Source organism: Podarcis melisellensis, assembly GCF_964234715.1.
Source record: "Podarcis melisellensis genome assembly, chromosome: 8".
Lineage (NCBI taxonomy): Eukaryota > Metazoa > Chordata > Lepidosauria > Squamata > Lacertidae > Podarcis > Podarcis melisellensis.
Window position 1 is genome coordinate 64,867,746 of NC_138540.1, and position 20,843 is coordinate 64,888,588.

Genomic DNA, 20,843 nt, shown 5'->3' on the forward strand with positions numbered 1-20,843 from the left:
TGGAGAAGGTGGAGCGTCGTGAGCCTTTTTCTTGTCACCCGCGTTCAACGGTCGTTGCGCGTGCGCAGTGAGCGGCGGGAGGTCTAAGGCTCCGCTTTCCCGGAGTTGTCTGGGGAGATTTCGTCGTCGTCTGCTCTTATCCGAGTTGTGAACGGATGTGTTTTACCTCAGCACTCGCTCAAAGGGACCTTTGTTCGCGGACCCGTCATTTGTACGCTAGAGGTAAAATAATAATAATAAATAACTTTCCTCTTTGTGGGTTTAGCCCTGACCCCATTTAATTCGCCGCTCAGAAGCCCTGAAATACTGTATGTTCTTCGGTATAAACAACCACGGCTTTACCCGAAACCGGGGTGGAGGGAGAGGTAGTGAGGAGATGGGTGTCCTTCTGTGCCCTCAGATAGGCACTATTTAGCCTTAAAATACACTCATAACTCCCCCCTAAAACACCATTGCTGGATTTCTCTCCCCCCCACCTTGGTGGCTCTTTGAAGGAAAGATGCTCTTCATGTACACATGATGCGGATTGAGAGGATTCTAAATAAGTCATGGGCTAGAAACTTAAAACCAGGCTTACCTGAAAGTGAACTCCATCAAAATGGATAGACCACTTAATGATTCTTCTGCCCATTGTAGTAATTGCAATGTGCTCTGCTAGATGTTGAATGCTTTTTAGTTGTATTTTTATTCATTCTTTTGTTTTATATTGTATTTTATTGTGTTGCAATTTGCATTCCATAGAACTCAAATTGTAATATAATGCAAGAAATAGAAGCAATAAAAATACAATTGAAAATCGAAATGAATATTTAATGTGGACATGCCTCGGACTACATGAACGAAGCTTGTAGGCCACTGGTGGGCCACAGACCACAGTACAGGGAACCTATGCCTTAAGGTGCATTTCTTGGCGTTTGCACTGAAGACGTGAGTCCAGCTGAGTGCAGTAGGACTTATTTCCAGGTACGTTCCAAACATGTAGCATTGCAGCCGCAATTAGAAGCAATATATATTTAGAGGCTGCGGTTGGGTAATGCCTTTATTGCGTCCAACCAAAATGCCATTCTATAGAAATGTTGATTGGGCAGGATGTTACACAAAATAGGGGTAACTACTCTGGATGTTCACTTTAAGATCTGCTTGTAGTTAATGTCTAAAATGGAGATTACAAGCTGAGTCCCTCACAGATGCTGAGATACTTGCTTACACACTTGGGGTTTAAGGATGGAGAAGGAAAAAATGGCTGCTGTCCCCATTTCTTTGAAAAAAACAATCTTTCCTACACACTTCAAATGAAACCACAAGTTTCTGCTCAGGTAAAGAGCAGAGATAAAAAGAAATGTGGCATTCTTTATTTTGGCAAACCCAGAACTTAATTTTGGCAGGTGCATTAGGTGACAGGCAATTTAAGTGTGCTACATGACTCCTACCTTCTTAATATGCACAATGGCTGTAATCCTATTCACACATTTGGGATTAGGTCCTATGAAATTTAACAGGACTTTCAAATAAACATGCGCAGCATTGGTAATGCAAAGGTTTTTTTTTTTAACTTCCCAGGTCAGGGAACAGGATAAAAATATTATACATGTGCTTTTAAAATGTGAAAATAAAACATGTTTTGGCAAAAATATGGATGATCTTCTATATATCACACATGACACAAGTCGTATGAGAGAGGCTCAAAGGCATTGCTCCAGATTTTGCATGAATATGCCCCACAGAGAACTGTTGAACTCTTGCCGCTATTGAATGTTGGAAATGAATGTGAAAGCCATTAGGTGTGTATTCTAGCCATTGAATCAGAATTAAAAGGATTGTGTTATGTATTCATTCATTTATTAGACTTAGTCACTTGTCACCTGAAGGTCTGCAAGTGACTTACAGCATATATATATATATATATATATATATATATATATATATATTACAATACATAATACCTTAGAAGGGTGAAGTGGGGGAGGGAGTGTGACTAACTCAACATACAAGAATTAAGCCTGATCTTACACCCTTTCTCTCTTCATAGCATATTACCATTGAATTTTTTTCCAGAGCCTGCCTGTTTGTCTGTATACCTTTATACAGTGATATCTTTATACCATACACAAGAGAATGAGAATATACTCTGGAGATCTGTCTATAGGTTGTAGAATAGGATGTGTTCCTTATACTTGGTTTAGGAATTCTTTTAGATATAAAGCTTTATGTAAGATTAGAAGAGTGATTGGCTAGATACAGTCTTGTAAATTTGGTATTTATCTTAAATTCCAGATAGATACTTTGGTCATAGTTCCAAGCATGGCTGCCTTTGGGGACACTCTAACTGAGACCTCCTCCTCGAACAGAACTGATGGTAAGTTTCCATTTTTAAGTTCCAATACATTCCGGGTTACTGTTCCTTCTCATATTATTGCACACTTTTTCAGATGAGACAGTGGCAGAACTGAATCTGTATTTAGGATTGGTAATGAACTGAATGAGGACCAATAAACTGAAGTTCAGTCCTGACTATTGGACTGTTGCAGTGTGTTGTATGTGGGACTCACTTGAAGACTGTTCAGAAACTGCCTTGGATTGGCTGCAAGGATCAGATGTTGCCATTTTTAAAACCACTCCACTTGCTAGTAGCCTGTTTTCTGAACATAATTCAAAGTGCTGGCTGTTGCCTGTAAAACCCTAAATATGTGTGATCTGACTCGTTGAAGGATTGCTTTATCCTACAGATGTCTGTCTGATATTTAATGTTAATTTCCAGAGTATTTAATGTTAATTTCTCTGAGTACTACTCCTACCTTGAGAGGCTAGGCAACTGGTGATAACCTCCATTTGAAGAATTTTTCCTAGAAAATTATCCTGGCACCAAATTTGTTTTTGTTTTTTTCTTCTGGTGACATGTGTTCTCTGTTGTCCAGGACTTGCAGGCTATAAACTGGCTGATATTAATTGCTGGTTTTGCCTCCACTCTCTGTTTTATTAATATATTATTTTATTCTATTTTAATAAGTTGTTTTTTCCTGCTCTGAGTATATTAGCTGAAGAATGGATCCATATTTTGAAAATAAATAAATAGGCCTCCACAGTCTGGTTGTCTTTTTATCTCCCTATTCTGAGACTTTGTCAACCAGGAAACAGATCAGCTTCTTGCTGCACATGGTCTTTTAAGTTCCTTTGAATTGAAATTTGTTTCCATTTTAGGAAATTTCAAAGGTTACAGTTGGTTACAGAGCTAATGGCTTTGGGGACTTCTGACTGTAGAAAAATTATCCATGATGTGACTGTGTACCGTATAAGGAAACTTGATATGCCCTTTAGCTTATCTTAGCAGTGGGCAACTTTGCATATAAAACTTTCCCTACACAGATATACATTAGTATGGGATGTGGGGGAAGGCATTTGCTTAGTGCATGCTATGTGTGATGTTAATGAAACATCTATTTTGCTGTTTATATACGCATCAATTGAAAAGTAATTTGTTGGTACCCTGTCACACATACAGTGTCCATTTCTTTTTTGCATTATATGAAGTTGTCTCCTTGGTTTAGAAGGTAGACTACACCCTAAATACATTTCAGAGTGTCCAGCTGTAACTGCATCCTACAAACTCAGACTCCCTTGGTACTCAGACTCCCTTGGTAAGGAAGCAAGCACTTGCCTCACCACTTCAAGATCCAAATTGCTGGCACTGAACTAAAGACCTGTTAACCAGTGTCCCGGTAAGGAGAGCAAGCACTTGTTCATGAGGTGCCTGGGGGTGTTCAGGTGGGAGAAAGGATATGACTTGCTCCATCTTTTCCTGGCTACTGTGGGTGCCTTCTCTTTCCCTGTCATCCACATCTGTAGCTGTGCCCCTAGTCTACTTCCCTCTTTTCATCTCTCATAAGGAGTTCTTATGGAGATGTTGCATAGCCTGCATATGTGCATTGCCTCCCAACACCATTCTACACCCTTGATGGGTAAATGCCATGTGCGAAGTAGGCCACCAAGGTGAGTGGCTTAGCTGAGAGGTGAATTTTCCTATGCAAATATTCTCTGGGCACATCCAGATGCCCCTAATTTAAGAGACAGCATGTGTGCTTTTAGTTTTCCAGGGTGTCTTAAATAACTTTCCCAGCACTTCTGCATTCTGCAAATAAGAAATTCTAGAAATCTAATGTGGGATCGCATACATGCAGTCATGCTCTGTTCTGCTCTTAATAGAATTTGTTTCCTAGTGCCAGTATTCTGATTAGTATATAGCCATCACATCTTCGTATGATTGGCTTAATAAATACTAAGCAACACTGTGTTGCCCTCCTGTTTTTGAAATGTGTCTAGCTCTTGCATAATCAAACTTCAGTTCTTGGAGGAGTTATCAGCTGACCAATTCTTCTGACATATTTCATATTGGCATCCTGTCAGTAGATGCTTAGCCATGCCATGCATAGCATCAATCCTGTGATAATCAAACTAGGGCCCTGCATTCCCCTTCATAGCAGCATTTGGGTATTGCAAACATGTGGCAATATGAGATCAACAGGAAAGAAGCTGTATCCCAGAGAGACATACTTTTAACTTGACTTAAATTCATGCAAAGGTACCCAAGAATATGGAGATGAATAAACACTGTTAGTCAGTATGGTGCCTTGCTGTTTGGTTGAACTGTTGTTGTTTTTCCTGTATTGAAACCTGAGAGTTGCTAAGAATAACTTCACACTTCCATCTAGTCAGTTCTGGTACTTCTGCGTCAGTATTTTCAGCATTCGTACAGCCTTATTCTGTACAGCTGTTGGGGAGAATCAAAGCTTATTTTGGGGGGAAGCTAATGCCAAACAGGGCAGCAATTGCTTCACTTTTCTAGGAGGTGTTCCAATCTACTGCTGCTTTAGGGTAGTCGCCAACTTCACTTGACGTGTCCGGCAGCAAATGAGAATTGCAGTGCTGTGGGTTGGAACGTAATCAAAAGCTCAGCTCCTCTGTCCTGAGTAAGTGTTAGCATTTTATAAAGCCACACTTCAATATGTTTTTATGAGCAGCTAGAAAGTTCCACTTTTCTTTTAAGATCTCATTTGATCAAATGAAAGTTAGTCTGGTTGCATATTCACATTTGAATTGTGTCCAGAGGCTGATGTAAATAAGCTAGGAAATATAGCTATTGTTTATAAGAAAATGGCTTTTCCTTTTTATCATATACTGTAGTAGCTCTGCTGCAATGTGTGAGGTGCCTAGCCGCGTAGTGTACAGATAAGCTACACTTCTCTAAAGTGTAATGTTTTGAGCCTAATCTACCAGTTGTTTTTCTTTTCCCAGCATTCTGCAGTTCCAGTGACGGTTCTTCATTTCAGCCCATCAAAACCCAAGTGGCCATCCCTACAGCTCATGTCATGCCTTCCATGCTAGATAGGTCTTCTTGTTCAGTGGGTGAATCAAGCATACTTCGGACCACCCTGACTTCCTCTCTGCCAGTCTCTTCAAGTAGCACAGGAGGGCTGATGTCCAACCATGATCCTGATACTCTGAGGCACTCCCAGATGTTTCACAGGAACCCTGTTCATCTTTATCAAACTTCAGTGGAAAATGGCTGTAACCAATCCTCTTTCCTTGCTCCTGACCAAACAAATGTGGAATGTGCTCAGAAACCCATTAGATTGGCTGCTGAACTCACGTTTAACCAATCTCCTCTTCTGGATAAGCAGTCTGCTGGTCCTTGGTCCCAGCTTCAAATGTGTAATTCAGATACTGCTGTTACTGGCCTAGAAAAAGACCCATGCAAAGTGCTGCTAGATGTTAAACCAGCAACAGAAACCAACAGAGTCTGTGAAAAGCAGGTACCCTTGAGGCTTAATCCTGCTACTATGTACCCCAGCCCAACAGCTGCTCAGTCTCAGCTGTGGAAGCAGGAAACTTGCACACTACATCAGCATGAGAATTGTGCGCTTAGTGCCTGGAATCAGCACTTGGACCGTGTTCGCCTGCAAATGGAGCAGATTCAGGTAGAAGGTCTTTTTGAAACAATCTGCTTTAGTTTAAGAGAGTGTGTGGACACAACAAGAGTATAAAATTGAATAGCACTTTTAGCCCTTATTCACAGTTGCATATAAACAGAGTTATTCCATTGCATGTTTATTTTTCTGAAATATATATGTTTCCACTTTCTATTTAAGTGTGAGTCTTTCTCCTCTAAATTGTTTTCTGCTTTAATTTCTATGATAGTGGTTTAATAGAAATAAAATATACAGTTGTCAGTAACCATTGCAGTTGTATTGATTTGTCTGGTGAAAGAGTACAAGGTAATATGCTTCCTTGACTAACGATTAATGAGGGTGGAATTGATAATCATTAGTATTGTCTATGTGGTGCTTTAGTTTACAGGGAGAGGTGGCACTGTGCCATTTTTAAAGGAGAAGTTCCTGAAAAAATGGGCAGCCCATGGGTATGCATAGGGAGAAGTTCTGTATTTGTTGTATCTGGTTTTTAAGGTGTTTAGGGCTTCTCCAAAGTGCATATTCCAGCCTTGTTTTTCCAAATGTTGTTGCTATAAATCATGAGTTCTTTTTGACTGTGTATGGAAAAAATTGCAGACAAGTAACAGTTAGCAAAATGACTGTGATTCATTTTGCCTTTTTGAAAACTTTGTCAAAAAATCCACACTCTTCTAGTGAGATGAAACCATCGTTGTTTAGTGACTTAGAGCAAATCCCCTCCATTCCCTGCAGAAAGGGAACTTTCATGGTTGGTCCAGTGTATCATTCCTCTGTAACACACAGAGTGATCTAAAATTATTGAGTGCAGTTCTTTATGGAGCTATTTTTTTCATAGTGTTTTGATGTGTGTCTGGAATAGCTGGGTGTAAGATGAGTCTTCTATGTATTGGTGTATGGAAACGAATAGCCTCTTAAAAGTTGTGTCTGAGCTGAACCTAATGCCTTATTTCTGTCTGACCCTCATGATTCCAGCTGCAAAACAAAGCTCCTTGCTACCATCCCTTGGGAAGCAGTACTTCACTGCACACTGTTGATCCAGCCCAGTGGGTTGGTATTGTAAATTCAAATGAGAACCTGCTCAGGGAGAAAGAAATCCTCATTGACAGGTAGGAAATGGAAATAATCTTTTAGATTTCCAACTATCAAGTCTGAGACTGTCACTCAGTTAGCATGTAATTAACATGTAACACTAAGCATTTAAGTTGTCACACTAAGCTGTGATTTGGTTTAGTGTTATATTCAAACCTGGGCTCATGTTTTGTCTCACTTTCACACAACACATATTTATTGTTTAAATTGAGGGATGACAATGGAAGGTAGCCTCATCCCCAGTTCCCTTTTCCCTTTCCATTACTCTCCCTCCCCCACCTTTGCTTAAGCAGGCATTGGTAAATGCCATTTAAAATCTTGTATAAAGTCCATCCTACATGAAAACTTCTTGTTTTCTGAATATCTGACTTTGCAAATATAAATATGTGTGTTGGGGTTATTCCTTTTTTGAAGGCAAAGGCAACACATTTCACAGCTGGAGCAGAAAGTGCGAGAAAGTGAGCTGCAAGTCCACAATGCCCTCCTGAGCCATCCTGCTGCTTATGGGGACTTGTATATGCTCAGAATGCAGGTAAGCACCATCAATTCATGGTTGGTATGGTTTGAAGATTTAATTTCCTTCATTTTTCTGAAGTAAGAGCTACAGAAATAATGCTTGGGTGAAGAAGGTTGGATTAGGGAAAGGCCATACTAGTCATCTACCATTTCAGGACCTTCTGAAGCTCTGGATCTGACAGTTTCCACCGTACCATTGGTCTTTTTTTGCAGGAAATGCAGCGGGAAAACATATTCTTACGAGCTCAGTTTACTGAAAAAACAGAATCTCTTACTAAGGAAAAGATTGAATTGGAGAGGAAACTGGCTGCTTTAGAAGCAAGTGTAAAACAGATCCAGGAGGCCCATAAGGAGACTATACAGAAGCATACAGTGGAGCTGAAGAAACAAGATGAAAGGGTGAGCTGTTTCTATTAATACAATAGGTATCTCCTGATTTCCACTAAGATACAGTGGTGCCTCGCAAGACGAAATTAATTCGTTCCGCAAGTCTCTTCGTCTTGCGAGTTTTTCGTCTTGCGATGCATGGTTTTCCATAGGAATGCATTGAAAATCAATTAATGCGTTCCTATGGAAACCGCCTTCCCCCGACCTCTTCTGGCAGGCGGCATTTTAAAATCGCCCGGGACAGCGGAGGACTTCTCCGCTGTCCGGGGCGATTTAAAAGCCCCTGGGAAGGCAGGCAGGGGGGACAAAGACTTTTGCCCCCCGCCTGCCTTCAGAAGAGGTCCAGGACAGGCTTCGCGGACCTCTCCGCAAGCAGCGGGAGCGCTCCTTGCGGAGAGTTGCCAGCGCGCCCAGGCTTCGCGGCCCCGCCGCCCGGTTTTGGGACATCGTTCCGAAGCCGGGTGGCGGGGGGAGGCTTTCCCGCCCCGCCGCCCGGCTTCGGGACGATGCCCCGAAGCCGGGCGGCGGGGGGAGGCTTTCTCGCCCCGCCGCCCAGCATCGGGACGATGCCCCGAAGCCGGGCGGCGGGGGGAGGCGTTCCTGCCCCGAAGCCGGGCGGCGGGGGGAGGCTTTCCCGCCCCGCCGCCCGGCATCGGGACGATGCCCCGAAGCCGGGCGGCGGGGGGAGGCGTTCCTGCCCCGCCGCCCGGCATCGGGACGATGCCCCGATGCCAGGCGGCGGGGCGGGAAAGCCTCCCCCCGCCGCCCGGCTTCGGGGCATCGTCCCGATGTCGGGTGGCGGGGGGAGGCTTCAAAAGCCGTCCGGGGGCTTTTAAATCGCCCCGGACAGTCCCGGGGCGATTTAAAAGCCCCCGGTTAGGCAGGCAGGGGGGGCAAAGACTTTTGCCGCCCGCCTTGGGAAGAGGTCCTGGACTTCTTCCGAAGGCGGGCGGGGGGCAAAAGTCTTTGCTCCCCCCTGCCTGCCTTTCCGGGAGAGCGGAAAAGGCAGCGCTGCCTTCCCGCTCTCCCGGAAAGGCAGGCAGGGGGGAGCAAAGACTTTTGCCCCCCGCCTGCCTTCGGAAGATGTCCAGGACCTCTTCCCAAGGCCGGCGGGGGGCAAAAGTCTTTGCCCCCCCCTGCCTGCCTTCAAAAGCCGTCCGGGATAGCGGGAAGCGCTTCCCTGCTATCCCAGACCGCTTTTAAAATGCTGGCGGTGGGGAGCAAAGCCTTTCGCCCCCGCCGGCCTTCCTGGACCTCTTCTGAAGTCCGGAGGGGGGGAAAAGGCTTTGCTTCCCACCGCCAGCATTTAAAAAAAGGTCCCCGAGATTTCCCTATGGGCTTTCGTCTTGCGATGCAAGCCCATAGGGAAAATCGTCTAGCGAAGCGTCGCAAAAACCGAAAAACCCTTTCATCTTGCGGGTTTTTCGTCTTGCGAGGCATTCGTCTTGCGGGGCACCACTGTACTTGGTTACAAAAGGAAAACAGTACATGGGCACATGGTATATGCAGAGTGTTTTGCTTCTGATTATGGACATTGCAGGTAGTAAGAATAAACTATCACAAAATATGCAAGGAATGTTGGTATACAGAATCCTCCCCCTCATGCATTTTGGAGTTGAGGCAAGAGTACAACAGCTTCTTGCACTTGTGTTTATATTGAAGGATTGACTCTGGAGCAAAGAAAACCTAGTACTTGGCTCTTCTGACATCTAAACCTGGAGTCTTGATACAGTTCTTGCTTGCTGATCTTGCATCGTGTAGCATTGCTTTTGGAAATTGGTTTCTGTGTTGAAGATCAGTAATGTGAGTTAGAAATACAGTGGTACCTCGGGTTACATACCCTTCAGGTTACATACCCTTCAGGTTACAGACTCTGCTAACCCATAAATATTACCTCGGGTTAAGAACTTTGCTTCAGGATGAGAACAGAAATTTTGCAGCGGCGGCGCAGCAGCAGCAGGAGGCCCCATTAGCTAAAGTGGTGCTTCAAGTTAAGAACAGCTTGAGGTTATGTACGGACCTCTGGAACGAATTAAGTACTTAACCTGAGGTACCACTGTAGTACTGTTTCATTAGTAACAATGAATGAATGCTAATTGCAATACATTTATTAGGCAAGCTTAGCAAATTCAAAGTTTATTTACTAAATATAAATAAAATAAACATGTTAAACAATTTTGCTCTCTGGGGCATCAGAATTCCTCTCCACCAAAACCCCACATCAGCGTTGAAGATTCTACATAATGAAATGCAATGGGCAGAAAGCTGAGCACATCAAGATTTTTCCAAAACGGTGGCACCAGTACTGGACTGGGTTTCTCTGAGCATCCAAATCCTACGGTTTTTCAATATGAAGCTTTAACTGTGCTCTGCATGTAAAATGTGTTGCATTCTTCATCAGCACGTCTTAAGGAGAATATTTTTTTTACTTACCTGACACAACTTATCACCTGACATCATGTTGCTGCTTTTGTGTAGCCTGGAGTGAGATTAGCCTGTGTGATGGCCCATTCTGTCTTGAAGTACTCTGCTTGAATGAAGTCTCTAATGTATATTTTATTTGTTGCTTGTAGGTTAAAATACTGTTTGCCCCTCAAAGCTGATACATGCACTCACTCAATGAGTGAAAAACAGTCCTCTAAGAACGCCCCTACTTTTGTTCTTTGTTTGTGCAGGTAAAGGCAAGAGATAAACACATTGAGCACCTGAAAAAGAAGTGCCAAAAAGAATTTGAGCAGAACCGTGAGAAACAGCAGAGAATTGAGACACTGGAGCGTTACGTTGCTGACCTTCCAATGTTGGAAGATCATAAGAAACTCCACCATCAGGTATATTGGTATCTCCTGGATACAGCTGCACTTGTGCCAGGTCTTTGCATCTAACTGAGTGTGCATGGCTGGCTGGAATGGCAATCTGTTTTCAGGAAGTGAAATATTCTGATCTATTCAAATTGCTTGGAACTGTAAGAAGATGTGGGAGACATATGCTTTGCGTGAAAGAAAAACTGCTAGGAAAGAATTCTGTTGGTTCTGAAGTGTTCTCTCTCTCTCTCTACTTTCTAGTTAAAAGAATCTCAGCAGGCAACTACAGCTCTGCAGGAATCAGTGACCACTCTTGAGAAAGAGCTTGCAGATGTTCGTGCCAATTGTAGAGAGAAGGAGCTGCACCTAGAAATGCAGAAACACAAAGAAATGGAACTGCTTTCTACCATGCGCAGGTAATGCTCTTGGGAACTGTGAGTGAAGAAACAGAACGAAATAAGAGAATGTTATTTGGTGTGGTCTCAAAGTCTTATATTGTATCGTGCTTGTGGTGGAACTTCCCTATAATGCATTTCTATCAGGGATGCAGTGAGAGACAATATGATAGTACAAGCCTTGGGAATGAGGGTGGGGGCAAGAGGTGGGAATAGCTGTAGAAGAGTAAACTTGAGTAGCGGTCAAGTGGGAAAGAGATCGTGTTCAGCTTGCTGTGTAGATGCACAACATTCAGTTTTTAAAACTATAAAAGTGAGTAACGGAGCTTGGGGGCAAAGAGTGGACTCTGGAGTTAGCGTGATGCTTGAGAGAGAAAAATGGACAATGGAGGAGCAGACACTACAGGAGCTGCCTTGGGTGCCTTGGCATAAAGGCAGTATATAAATACAATAGATAGATAAATAAATAAAATAGTTGGCTATAGGCACGTAGTGAGCTTGCTATTAAAAGTGTGTCATATCAGTTTTGTCTTTCAAATTGTGGTAAACATTCTGGCTTCAGAATCAAGAGGAGATAATTTGGCACTGGATTTTGGGCTGCTTTTAAAACATTAGTAGCATGTGATGGAGGCAGATCCATTTTGTTTAAACTACCCAGTTGTGTGGAAGAGGGGTGTGTTTTGAATGATTAACAGTAAAGGGAGTTTACTGTGGGGGTGGGGGGACACAGTCCTTCCTCCTGCCCATGAATCTGTTCCCCATCCCCAGCGTTTGTCTCATCAACTGAGTGTCCTTGCTTGGGATATCTTTTTTTAAAAAAAATTGTAGCTGTTTATATTCTGTCTCTAGGGATACAAATCCTCCCAATGTGAATCACAATTACAATAAACAATATAAAAACATAAATAATCAGAATTCTTCCCACAATGCCTTGTATTTGGGGAGTTGACAGTCCAGTCCAGTTGGAGCAGGCTCCAAGGCCTGCTGCCTCTCCTGGGATCCAGTGAAGGCAGGGTGAACAGGTTTAGGGAACTTGCCATGCTGATTATGTAAGGCTGTCAATTTCTTCCCATGTTGGATGAGGGGTAGGGAAGAGCTACAAGACAGTTTGGCTTTTTTGTTCTTTCACAGAAAAATGTGGCCTTGTCTCCTTAACACAAATGTGACTTAAGAATGTCTTTAAAATGTGTTTTTTGTTACTTAAAATGTATGCTTTTGGAGCAGAGTAGGATTTCTACTTTGTCAATATGGGATCAAGGGGTGGCTGTAGTTCAGATTGAGTATTATGAAATCCATCTTCAAGGGGTGAACTTGTTGAGGTCATTCCATTTAGCATTGGCATCTTATTTCTTAGTTTACAAGATAAAATGCAGCGTGGGAAGAATTCAGCAGCAGATGACACTGCCCAGGAGTTGAAGAAAGAGAAACAAGAAAAAGATTCTCTGCAAAATGAATGTGATCTCCTTAGGAAGGTAACCTACTCCCAGTGGGGAAGTGGTGGTTATTGTTGATCTCATGTTCTCTGACAATTGGATCATATTCTTTGTGCAGTCCCACATATGGGTTCTGTATTTGCTAAGATAGACATCTCTTTTAGATAGGTTGTGCCAAGCTCAGTGATTAACATCACAGCCCTACCTCTGGGTAAGCAACCTTGCTATTCTCCTATTTGTGAAACTGCACAGAGATAACAAAAGAATAACAAAACAGCTTGGATTGTCATTCACTGAGGCGTCATTGTGTGCTTGCACCCTTCTTCATCACTGCAAATGCCATTAGGACCTGCAGTCACTTGAGTACTTCTTGCAACAGTATGTTAGGAACTGAGCAGGAAGGCAGGAGCCATGTCTCCAGGATATGCACTGTGAGGGTTGGGAGCAGGCTTCCCATCAAAATTGTTATTGTTTAGTTCTAGAAAGCTCCAAAAATTGTTTCATGCAGGCACAGAATAGGACTGGGCGATATCTGGTTTTCAATATCACAATATCACCAGCAAAACATCGCAATATTTTGATATATCACGATGTTTGAAATAAGGCTGGAACTACATAGAGGTGAATGTGGTAATGTCCTGACAACTGGTACTATGTACGGGTCTAACTCTAAAACTGATAAATTTTTACTTACCTTTAACACGTTGTTAAAACTGTTATGTTATAGTACTACTGTACAGATAATGTTTAATTAGCACATTTTCTCTAAAATTAAAGCTGTAGAAGTAATTCAGTAGCATAGATATCAAAGGTATGGCGAGATAATGTTTCCTGAAAAATTGATTACATTACTAAACAAGAAAAAAAAACAATCACAGTCACACCTTTAGATATTCAAATATATTTCACTATTGAGTCTTAGTTGAATGTGTGCATCTCACAACACAGTTGTTTGATTGTTTGTTAATTTTCTTTTCTAAACCAGGCCAAAATAGAAACAATGGAATGGATAAATTTTAACAGAACAAAAAATTGCTAAACAAAATTTATATTTTTAATGCCAGGGGAATTTCCATTTCTTTTATAAACCAGGCCAAACCAGAAAGAATGTATAAAATTTTACAAAATAAAAAATTATTAAACAAACATAAATATTTTTGCAAGGAAAATTTGATGCATTTAATTATATGAAGATTTCCTCAATGATAGCGTGCTTCAACTTTAACATTACAAATTTCTGGAGAATATATTAATGTTAATATATTAATTTGTTATTAGTAAGAACAAATTTGTGAGAAACCAAAGGGGCAAGAGGAGAATTGAGAAGAGTTCTAGGGTAGGGAGCGGGTCTGGAGGAGAAAATGAGCATAATGAGGGAGAGACAGAGACAATTGAGCATACACACAAACCAACAAGAAGCACATGCAGATGGGGAAAAGAGGGAAGTGGCCAGAGCAGCGTGTTTTTCTTTTTCTTTTTTACTATTACCCCAGTTTATATTTTTATGTGAGAACAGGAGGAGGAAAGGGGCTCCAGATTTCAGAAGCCATGCCTTCTACCTAAGCCACCTACCAGCAAGAGACTGGCGTCTCTAAGGATATTCCCACTTGCAGGCTGTTGAGCTCCACCTGCTCAGGAGACAGCAGTCAGGCGACGTTAGGCTGCACACTCACTCGCACACATGATACCTCCAAGGATGATTTTTGCCTGCTGTTGAGGAGGCAGGCAGGGGAGACGGAGAGCTAAGGCAGAGTTACCCTGCAGTTCACACACAATTTCTCAAAAAGCGATTTTTGCATCAGGCTGCTGCTGCTGCTACAGGAGGCACAGAAGAGCATCCGAGGCAGAGTTACCAATAGTAATGGCTGCACAGGACAGGAAGAAGCATCGGCTTCCTGAGTTTTGCAGTGTTGTGCTTTTTGACTATTGCACACAAGCGCACACACAATTTACGATATATTGCCAGATATTTTTTTCAAAAAGTGGTTATCACAATTTGCTCTTTATATTGATATAAGACAATATATTGCCCAACCCTAGCGCAGAACTTGTATGTGACTGCACAGATGACCACGCAAGGAACCACAGTTACAGATAAACATCTGAAGAGGGAAGAATTTAAATCATGAAGATCTTAAGCTCAACAATCTAGTACTTCCTGCAAGTGTGGTCCTTAATTAGTGGTGTATTGCTGTGAATAGTTATATTTCAGGACGAATAATCTCTTCTGAAGAGTCCACAAACGATTTGGGGTTGAGAGTAAGATCAGAATGTAATCTCTCTAATTGCAAATATGGGGTCATACACAGTATTGCAGTGCTCATAAATGCATTTGTTAAAGCAATAAATGTTCAGTTTTTATTATTTTGCTAAGAGTACATCTAAGGGTGCTAATAAATACATGGGAAGGTTTTCATCTTTTTCAGATTGTGGATAATCAGAAGAAGAAGATGAATCGGTTATCTTCAGAAGTAAAGGTGAGTTCAAATTGAAGGGTTGGATATATGGTTCATGTATCCAAATCATCAACAGGATAATCAGAACTTGTTTGTTCTTGTATTCCAGGATCTAGAGAATCGGATTGCTCAGGAGGAAGACACAGGTCAAGCTCTCAAAGTGGAAGCACTGAGGCAGGAGAATGTAATGCAACAACTGCGCATAGCAGTGAAAGAGGTAGTCTCCCTTTTAAATATTGGCATCTGTTAAACAGATTAACCAGCCAAACAACTATGTAGTAGGATCTCCATTCCTAGTCCCTCCCTCCCTCCCTTTTTTGCTGTAGAGCACCTTGATTGCCTAATAAGTCTGTGTTTTACTTCTCAGATTTGTAGCCTTATTTGAATCCTCCTTCCCTTTGGTTTGTTATACCCATATAGCAATAGTGTTTAGTGTTTTTGGTGCTCCTAGGGCTGTACAGCAATTTGTAGCTTGCGGCGGCTTTTGGTTACAAAAGCATAATATCAAGTAGCTCAGGATCTAGTATCTCTTTTATTCCCACCTCCCCAGTAATTATGGTTAGAATTGATATCACACAGTGACCACTGATATATTATAACGACATTAGAAAGTGGGTGCTGCTGCCAATCTGAAGGTTTCCAAAATAGAAGACATACTGTAGAATTGCAGTCTCACACTAGGGGGTGATAGAGATCTTCTCTAATGCTCCAGCTTCTCTTCCCCATTCCTTTTTAGCTTTCTGTACAGAACCAGGAACTGATGGAAAAAAATCTGACTCTTCAGGAGCACCTCCGGCAGATTGAGCCGGGTCAGCTACTGTCTGATGAAACAGCCCACCTTATTCAAGAGCTGCATAGAGAGCTAGCCAGCTGCCTGCAGGACCTGCAGTCTGTCTATAGCGTTGTAACGCAAAGGGCTCAAGGAAAGGATCCCAACTTGTCTTTATTGTTGGGGATTTGCAGTAAGTAAAACTGAGTTTTTTCAGCAGCTAGTAGTAAAGGAATATTCTTTCTTTGGGATTCTGAAGATGTAACGCTTCTCCTGTTTTATTGGTTGCCTGTTGATAGGACAAGGGTTGCCAACGCTTTCTAGGTCTGTGGGCATATTTGGCGTTTTGAGATAGGTCTGTGGTCATAGCCATGTCTCTCCTCAATCCCCTGGGTCATTCTGCTCCCACAATGGACAGAGGAGCACACACAAATTCCTTGCTTTTTCTATGTAAAACTGAGATCCAGTAGAACTGATACAGTCTCATGAATTTGCTTGATTTTACACAGAGCTCTCAAAAAGCATATTCAAAATAAAGGTTACATTGGTAGCCTATTCCGTAAAAATTACATCCAGCCACTTGCCAACACTGCTAAAATATGAATACAAATCACAGATTTTAATCATTACACACAATGGTGACTTTAACGGGATCTCTTGGGAAAAAAAATGATGATCCATAAGCCATGTGTTTGCACCATGTCAGTGCTGGAAAACACTGGATCCATGAATCTTATGACTCATTAAATGAACATATGATCTATGAGGAACTGAAAAAACGTTATATGCAATTTCAAGAGGATCCATTTTACATGTGGTGCGTGCACCCACATGCTCTTCCTGGCACTCCTCTCTCCCTCCTGACTCCAGCACCCTAATTTCTCTCCTGAGCCCCCCCTCTTTAGCTGCTCGGGTGCTGCTTGAAGCCTTGAAAAGCCTATGGAACTGAAAAAAGAAATGCAGGAGAGGGTAGCTCACTTCCTCCACCCTTGCCTCCTAATGACAAAGGTTATGGAGAGTATTGGGGGGCACTAGGAAAAGTCTGTAGGAAAGTCTGTAGGAAAAGTGTGTCATGGTGCTCCCATTTTGGCAGCTTGGGGTTTTATGCTGAGGGTATCTTATAAATTGTTTTGCTGTCATCAAAATTATTCAGTTATGTTTGCTTCACTTGAAATACCGTTTCAGAATCACTAGACCATTGACATTCAACACTTCTCAGTATACTTTCTTAACCATTTGGAGACATACCCAAATGTGTATTAATAATAGTGAGAACTAGAATGTGCTTTAAAGGGGGGGGAATAAATCTGTTTCTAGCCTTAAATGGGATATCTGCAGTCCCTGAATATTACCTCACTCATCTATAACTTTGTTCTCCAATATCACAGCTGTGCACTGTTCAGTTAAAGAAAAGGATGACTTACAGAAACCGGGCATGATAGCGAAGAAGCTGGAGGATGTAAAACAATTGCGCAAAGAGATTGAAGATTTACGGACTGCTATTTCTGACAGATATGCACAGGATATGGGAGATAACTGTATCACGCAATGAAGGCAAATTGATGGGACCCAAGGACTAAGATTCCACATCCATGAAAGCTGCTATAGGGTGGGATTTTCCAAAGCTCCTTCAATATATTATACTTCCTATTTGATGCCAGGTGGAGCGTGTTTCCTGCACCAAGAAATCAAAGTGTTTCTCTTGCCAGGAAGGTTCTTTGAAGAAAATGTCTGTGTTTGTCACACACTTCCTTTTTATTTGCAATTGGTTAAGATTTTGGGCAGGCTACCAAATAGCTGGTCCTTCCAACTGTGAGTTCTCAGCAGTGACATAATTGCAGTTCCAGGGCTAGTTCCTGCTTGCAATCACATGCCAGTAAATGCACCCACTCTTCAGCTTGTAGCCTGCAATTTCATGAGGAAGTATGTGAATGGAGTAGTACATGGTTACAGCTGACAATCATTTCTGTGATTTTTGCAGCAGCACTTTTTCTAGATACCATAGTCATAGGAATCACTCTGGCTACTGTGTACTGCAGCTTATGCAAAAAAATATTAGTGCAATCATGGACATGCCATGCACAAGACTGAGGAGCCACTATGTCAGCATATGTGTAGAAACATATAAATTGGTCTCGATAAAGATGTTCTGAAATTATTCAGTACTCTGAACTGTTCTGGTTTAGAAAGGAGCCCCAAAGAAGCAGGAGTACAATGTTGGGAGTTCTAAAAAGCCTTGATGCATTTACCCTCAAAAGCCTTATAAGTACAGCTGCTACCAAGGAGTCTGGTCTTAAAAGCCTTTATTAGTTCTACAAATGTCTAACTGGGGCAGGGGGGCTATAACCTACATCAGTAAAATGGCCTTTCACAGTGCCTGTTTTAATGGGTTAAAATGTTCCCATTCAAATGCACCTTTTAAACTGTTTTTGTATGTCTCTGTTCTTTACGCAAATACTATATATTCCAAAGTGTGGATTTTCATACTCGTGTGCCTTAATTCCTAGAAATAAACTGTCTGAGATCAGCTGCATTCTTATAGGTGTGTGACTGTATTGCAGCATTTGGATTCTTTCCATCTATCATGTGGATCTGACTTGAGCAAAAATATTGAGATCCTTCACTGGTTAGTTATTATGACTAAACTGATCTGTACAAGTTATGGAATGTAGGTAGAGGAAGAGTTTTTGAATGCCCCTCATGTTTCAAAATAAAACGTCACACCTCCAATTAGAACATTTAAGATCTTGGCAAGAAACCTACGCCTCTTTCTTTTCACAGATGGGAACTTTATAATATGGAAGAATGTTCAGTCATGTAGCCCAGATGTGTTATGCTCTTGGTGCAATGCATGTACTTGTTCTAAGGTTTATGAATACACATGGAATTGCCAACTTAACAAGCAGTTAACTGCAAACTTAACAAAGAGCATTTGTTGCCTCTTGCAACAAATCTCATCTCATCTTGAGTTCCTATCTCATCTAAAGTGGTGGGTTACATCTCTCTGAGTCCATCTGAGGTGCATTAAATCATTCATAAAGAACTGAGTAAACTAGTAATAAAGATGTATATGAGCGAGGAGGAGAGAGCATTGTGAAGTAGAAAGTGAGGAACTTGGTAACCATCTATCTAGGCTTCAGTGTGAAAAGGGTAGATTGAAAAGGGTGTATTGAACCTGCAGAAAGATGGGCACAAACGACCCATCTCAAACGCCAATATCTGTTTGTTTTTGAGAACAGATGATGTTGAAATTGAATATTTTGTTCATAGTTTATTGCGGCTATAACTTCTTTCCAGGAGGAATCATTTTAAGCCTGCTGAAAAAATGGATTTTTAGGTTAGTGAATGGATTGATCAAGTACAGTCATACCTTGTTTTGCTACCAGGATCCATTCCGGAGCCCCAGCCGCTAGCTGAAAAGGACGCAAGGCAAAGCGCCGCATCTGCATTTTTGCACATGCGCAAGTGGCAAACCTGGAAGTAACCCGTTCTGGTACTTCTGGGTTTGCTGCAGACGTTCGCCAAAGTGGACGTTGGACGAGGCAGACGTTCACGGAGGTATTACTGTACCAGGTTGGAATCTGTTATCAGCATGAAAGGCTGGAACATCCAAAGTTGTGTATTGGGACAAGAATATAGTTTTCTTGATGCTAGGCTGCTACACCAAAGAGCCTTAACCAACAGAAAATAATGAAAGTGCTGAATTTCTGACAGTTAATGGTAATGTGGCATTTACATGACATTCTGCCCACTGGCAACTGCTACCCCTGCCAATTTCCTAATGAAGTGGGAGTTGTGTGACTCCAGCCAGTGAAGGGATAGTTGCTTTGTTGTCATGGCAAACTCACTGCAAAATACCAAAGGAAGAAAACATTATTATTATTATACAACAGGTTTACCGGAAAGAAAAATCTTGGTTATAATTTTAAAATATCTGAGTCACAGATTTTGATTTTTTACCTAAAGAAAGCTTACTTTGACAGGCTACTTGGTACTTAGTATTTTGGTTACAAAATAAAGTGGAGTTTCTGCTTTTTAAAAAAGTGCCTTTATCCTGGACTGCTTTGAGTATAACCTCCGCCACGCTTGGCCTTCACCCTGCCTTGCTACCCTCCCATTTCATGAGTAATAGACTAATCCAATTTGGCACTAATTTATTGTACTCATACCATTTTCTCTGTGAGGAACCTTTGGCCCTCCAGGTGTTACTGAAAGTACACCTTCCATCATCCCTGCCTGGTGGCCACGCTTGCTGGTCTAGGTAATGCTAACACAATGAAATAACTTCAGGTGTTATTTTGTTGCTCAATCTGTGTGGGTGTACAGAAATGTACATGCTGGCAGTGCTAGAGTTGTTATGTATGCAGAGGTAGTATTACAGAGAAAACAAATTATTAGCTGAGTAAATACTAATATGTGTATGAATTCCGAGGCAAACTTGTTGCCATATTTTATGCATCATAAAAGGTGTTCTCTTTCTCAAAACAGGGTGTGTCTCTTTCCACGATGGCTGGAATTTGCCAGCTGGAATTTTTATGAGCTCTTTTATCCCTGCTTGTAGAGTTCATTCTTCCTTGATTAACTGGGGAAGCTTTTTAAGTCGAGCCTTTTAAACCAATTAAACGTTTGTTCCTTACTGATAAAGGACCGATACAATGTAGTTCATGGACCATAAACTATACTTTAGTAGAAAGTCCTGGTCGGTATTTTCAACTTCATCCCTGAGTTGCTGTCCACAATGCACGGTCGATGGTGGTAAACCTCAGGCTGCGCGTTCTTTCCTCGAGAGCAAGTCCGCGAGCAAGACTTCCAGGACCAGCTGCAAGTGGATCGTGAAAGATCTAGAGAGACACACACTCCTCCTGAGAGCCTCTGGGCTGAGGCTCCGCGCCTCCTGAAGGAAAGCGACTCCCAACCTAATGCACGGGGACAACGAGCGACCCGCCTCCAAAGCATCGCCTGGCGGCCGGATCGCAGACTATCCGCCCCGCATGCCCGCGGCTGTAGACCCCATTGGCCTCCGCGATCACATGC

At 42.1% G+C, this 20,843-nt stretch overlaps 1 protein-coding gene across 4 annotated transcripts; it reads left to right on the top strand.

Moving 5' to 3' along the window:
• Positions 1–78: 78 nt before the first annotated feature.
• On the top strand, positions 79–18,369 carry CEP85 (centrosomal protein 85). Of its 4 annotated transcripts, XM_081921461.1 has the most exons (13): positions 82–222; positions 2,275–2,356; positions 5,290–5,972; positions 6,936–7,069; positions 7,467–7,584; positions 7,782–7,967; positions 10,631–10,783; positions 11,018–11,172; positions 12,506–12,623; positions 15,011–15,061; positions 15,150–15,257; positions 15,777–16,002; positions 17,198–18,369. In XM_081921461.1, exons 2-13 carry the CDS (start codon positions 2,302–2,304, stop codon positions 17,359–17,361), a joined length of 2,151 nt encoding a protein of 716 aa, XP_081777587.1. In that variant the 5' UTR covers positions 82–222; positions 2,275–2,301; the 3' UTR covers positions 17,362–18,369. The 4 variants fall into 4 exon arrangements, with proteins under 4 accessions (XP_081777590.1, XP_081777587.1, XP_081777589.1 ...); XM_081921464.1 differs by lacking the exon at positions 10,631–10,783 and having other exon boundaries at positions 79–222; XM_081921463.1 differs by lacking the exons at positions 82–222; positions 2,275–2,356 and adding an exon at positions 5,003–5,062.
• Positions 18,370–20,843: the final 2,474 nt, after the last annotated feature.

Bases quoted from the DNA above. Each gene is read 5' to 3' on its own strand.
- CEP85 (XM_081921461.1), top strand. From the start codon at position 2,302: ATGGCTGCCTTTGGGGACACTCTAACTGAGACCTCCTCCTCGAACAGA. The intron at 7,585-7,781 runs GTAAGCACCATC...CTTTTTTTGCAG, and splicing joins TGTATATGCTCAGAATGCAG to GAAATGCAGCGGGAAAACAT. The intron at 12,624-15,010 runs GTAACCTACTCC...CATCTTTTTCAG, and splicing joins AATGTGATCTCCTTAGGAAG to ATTGTGGATAATCAGAAGAA.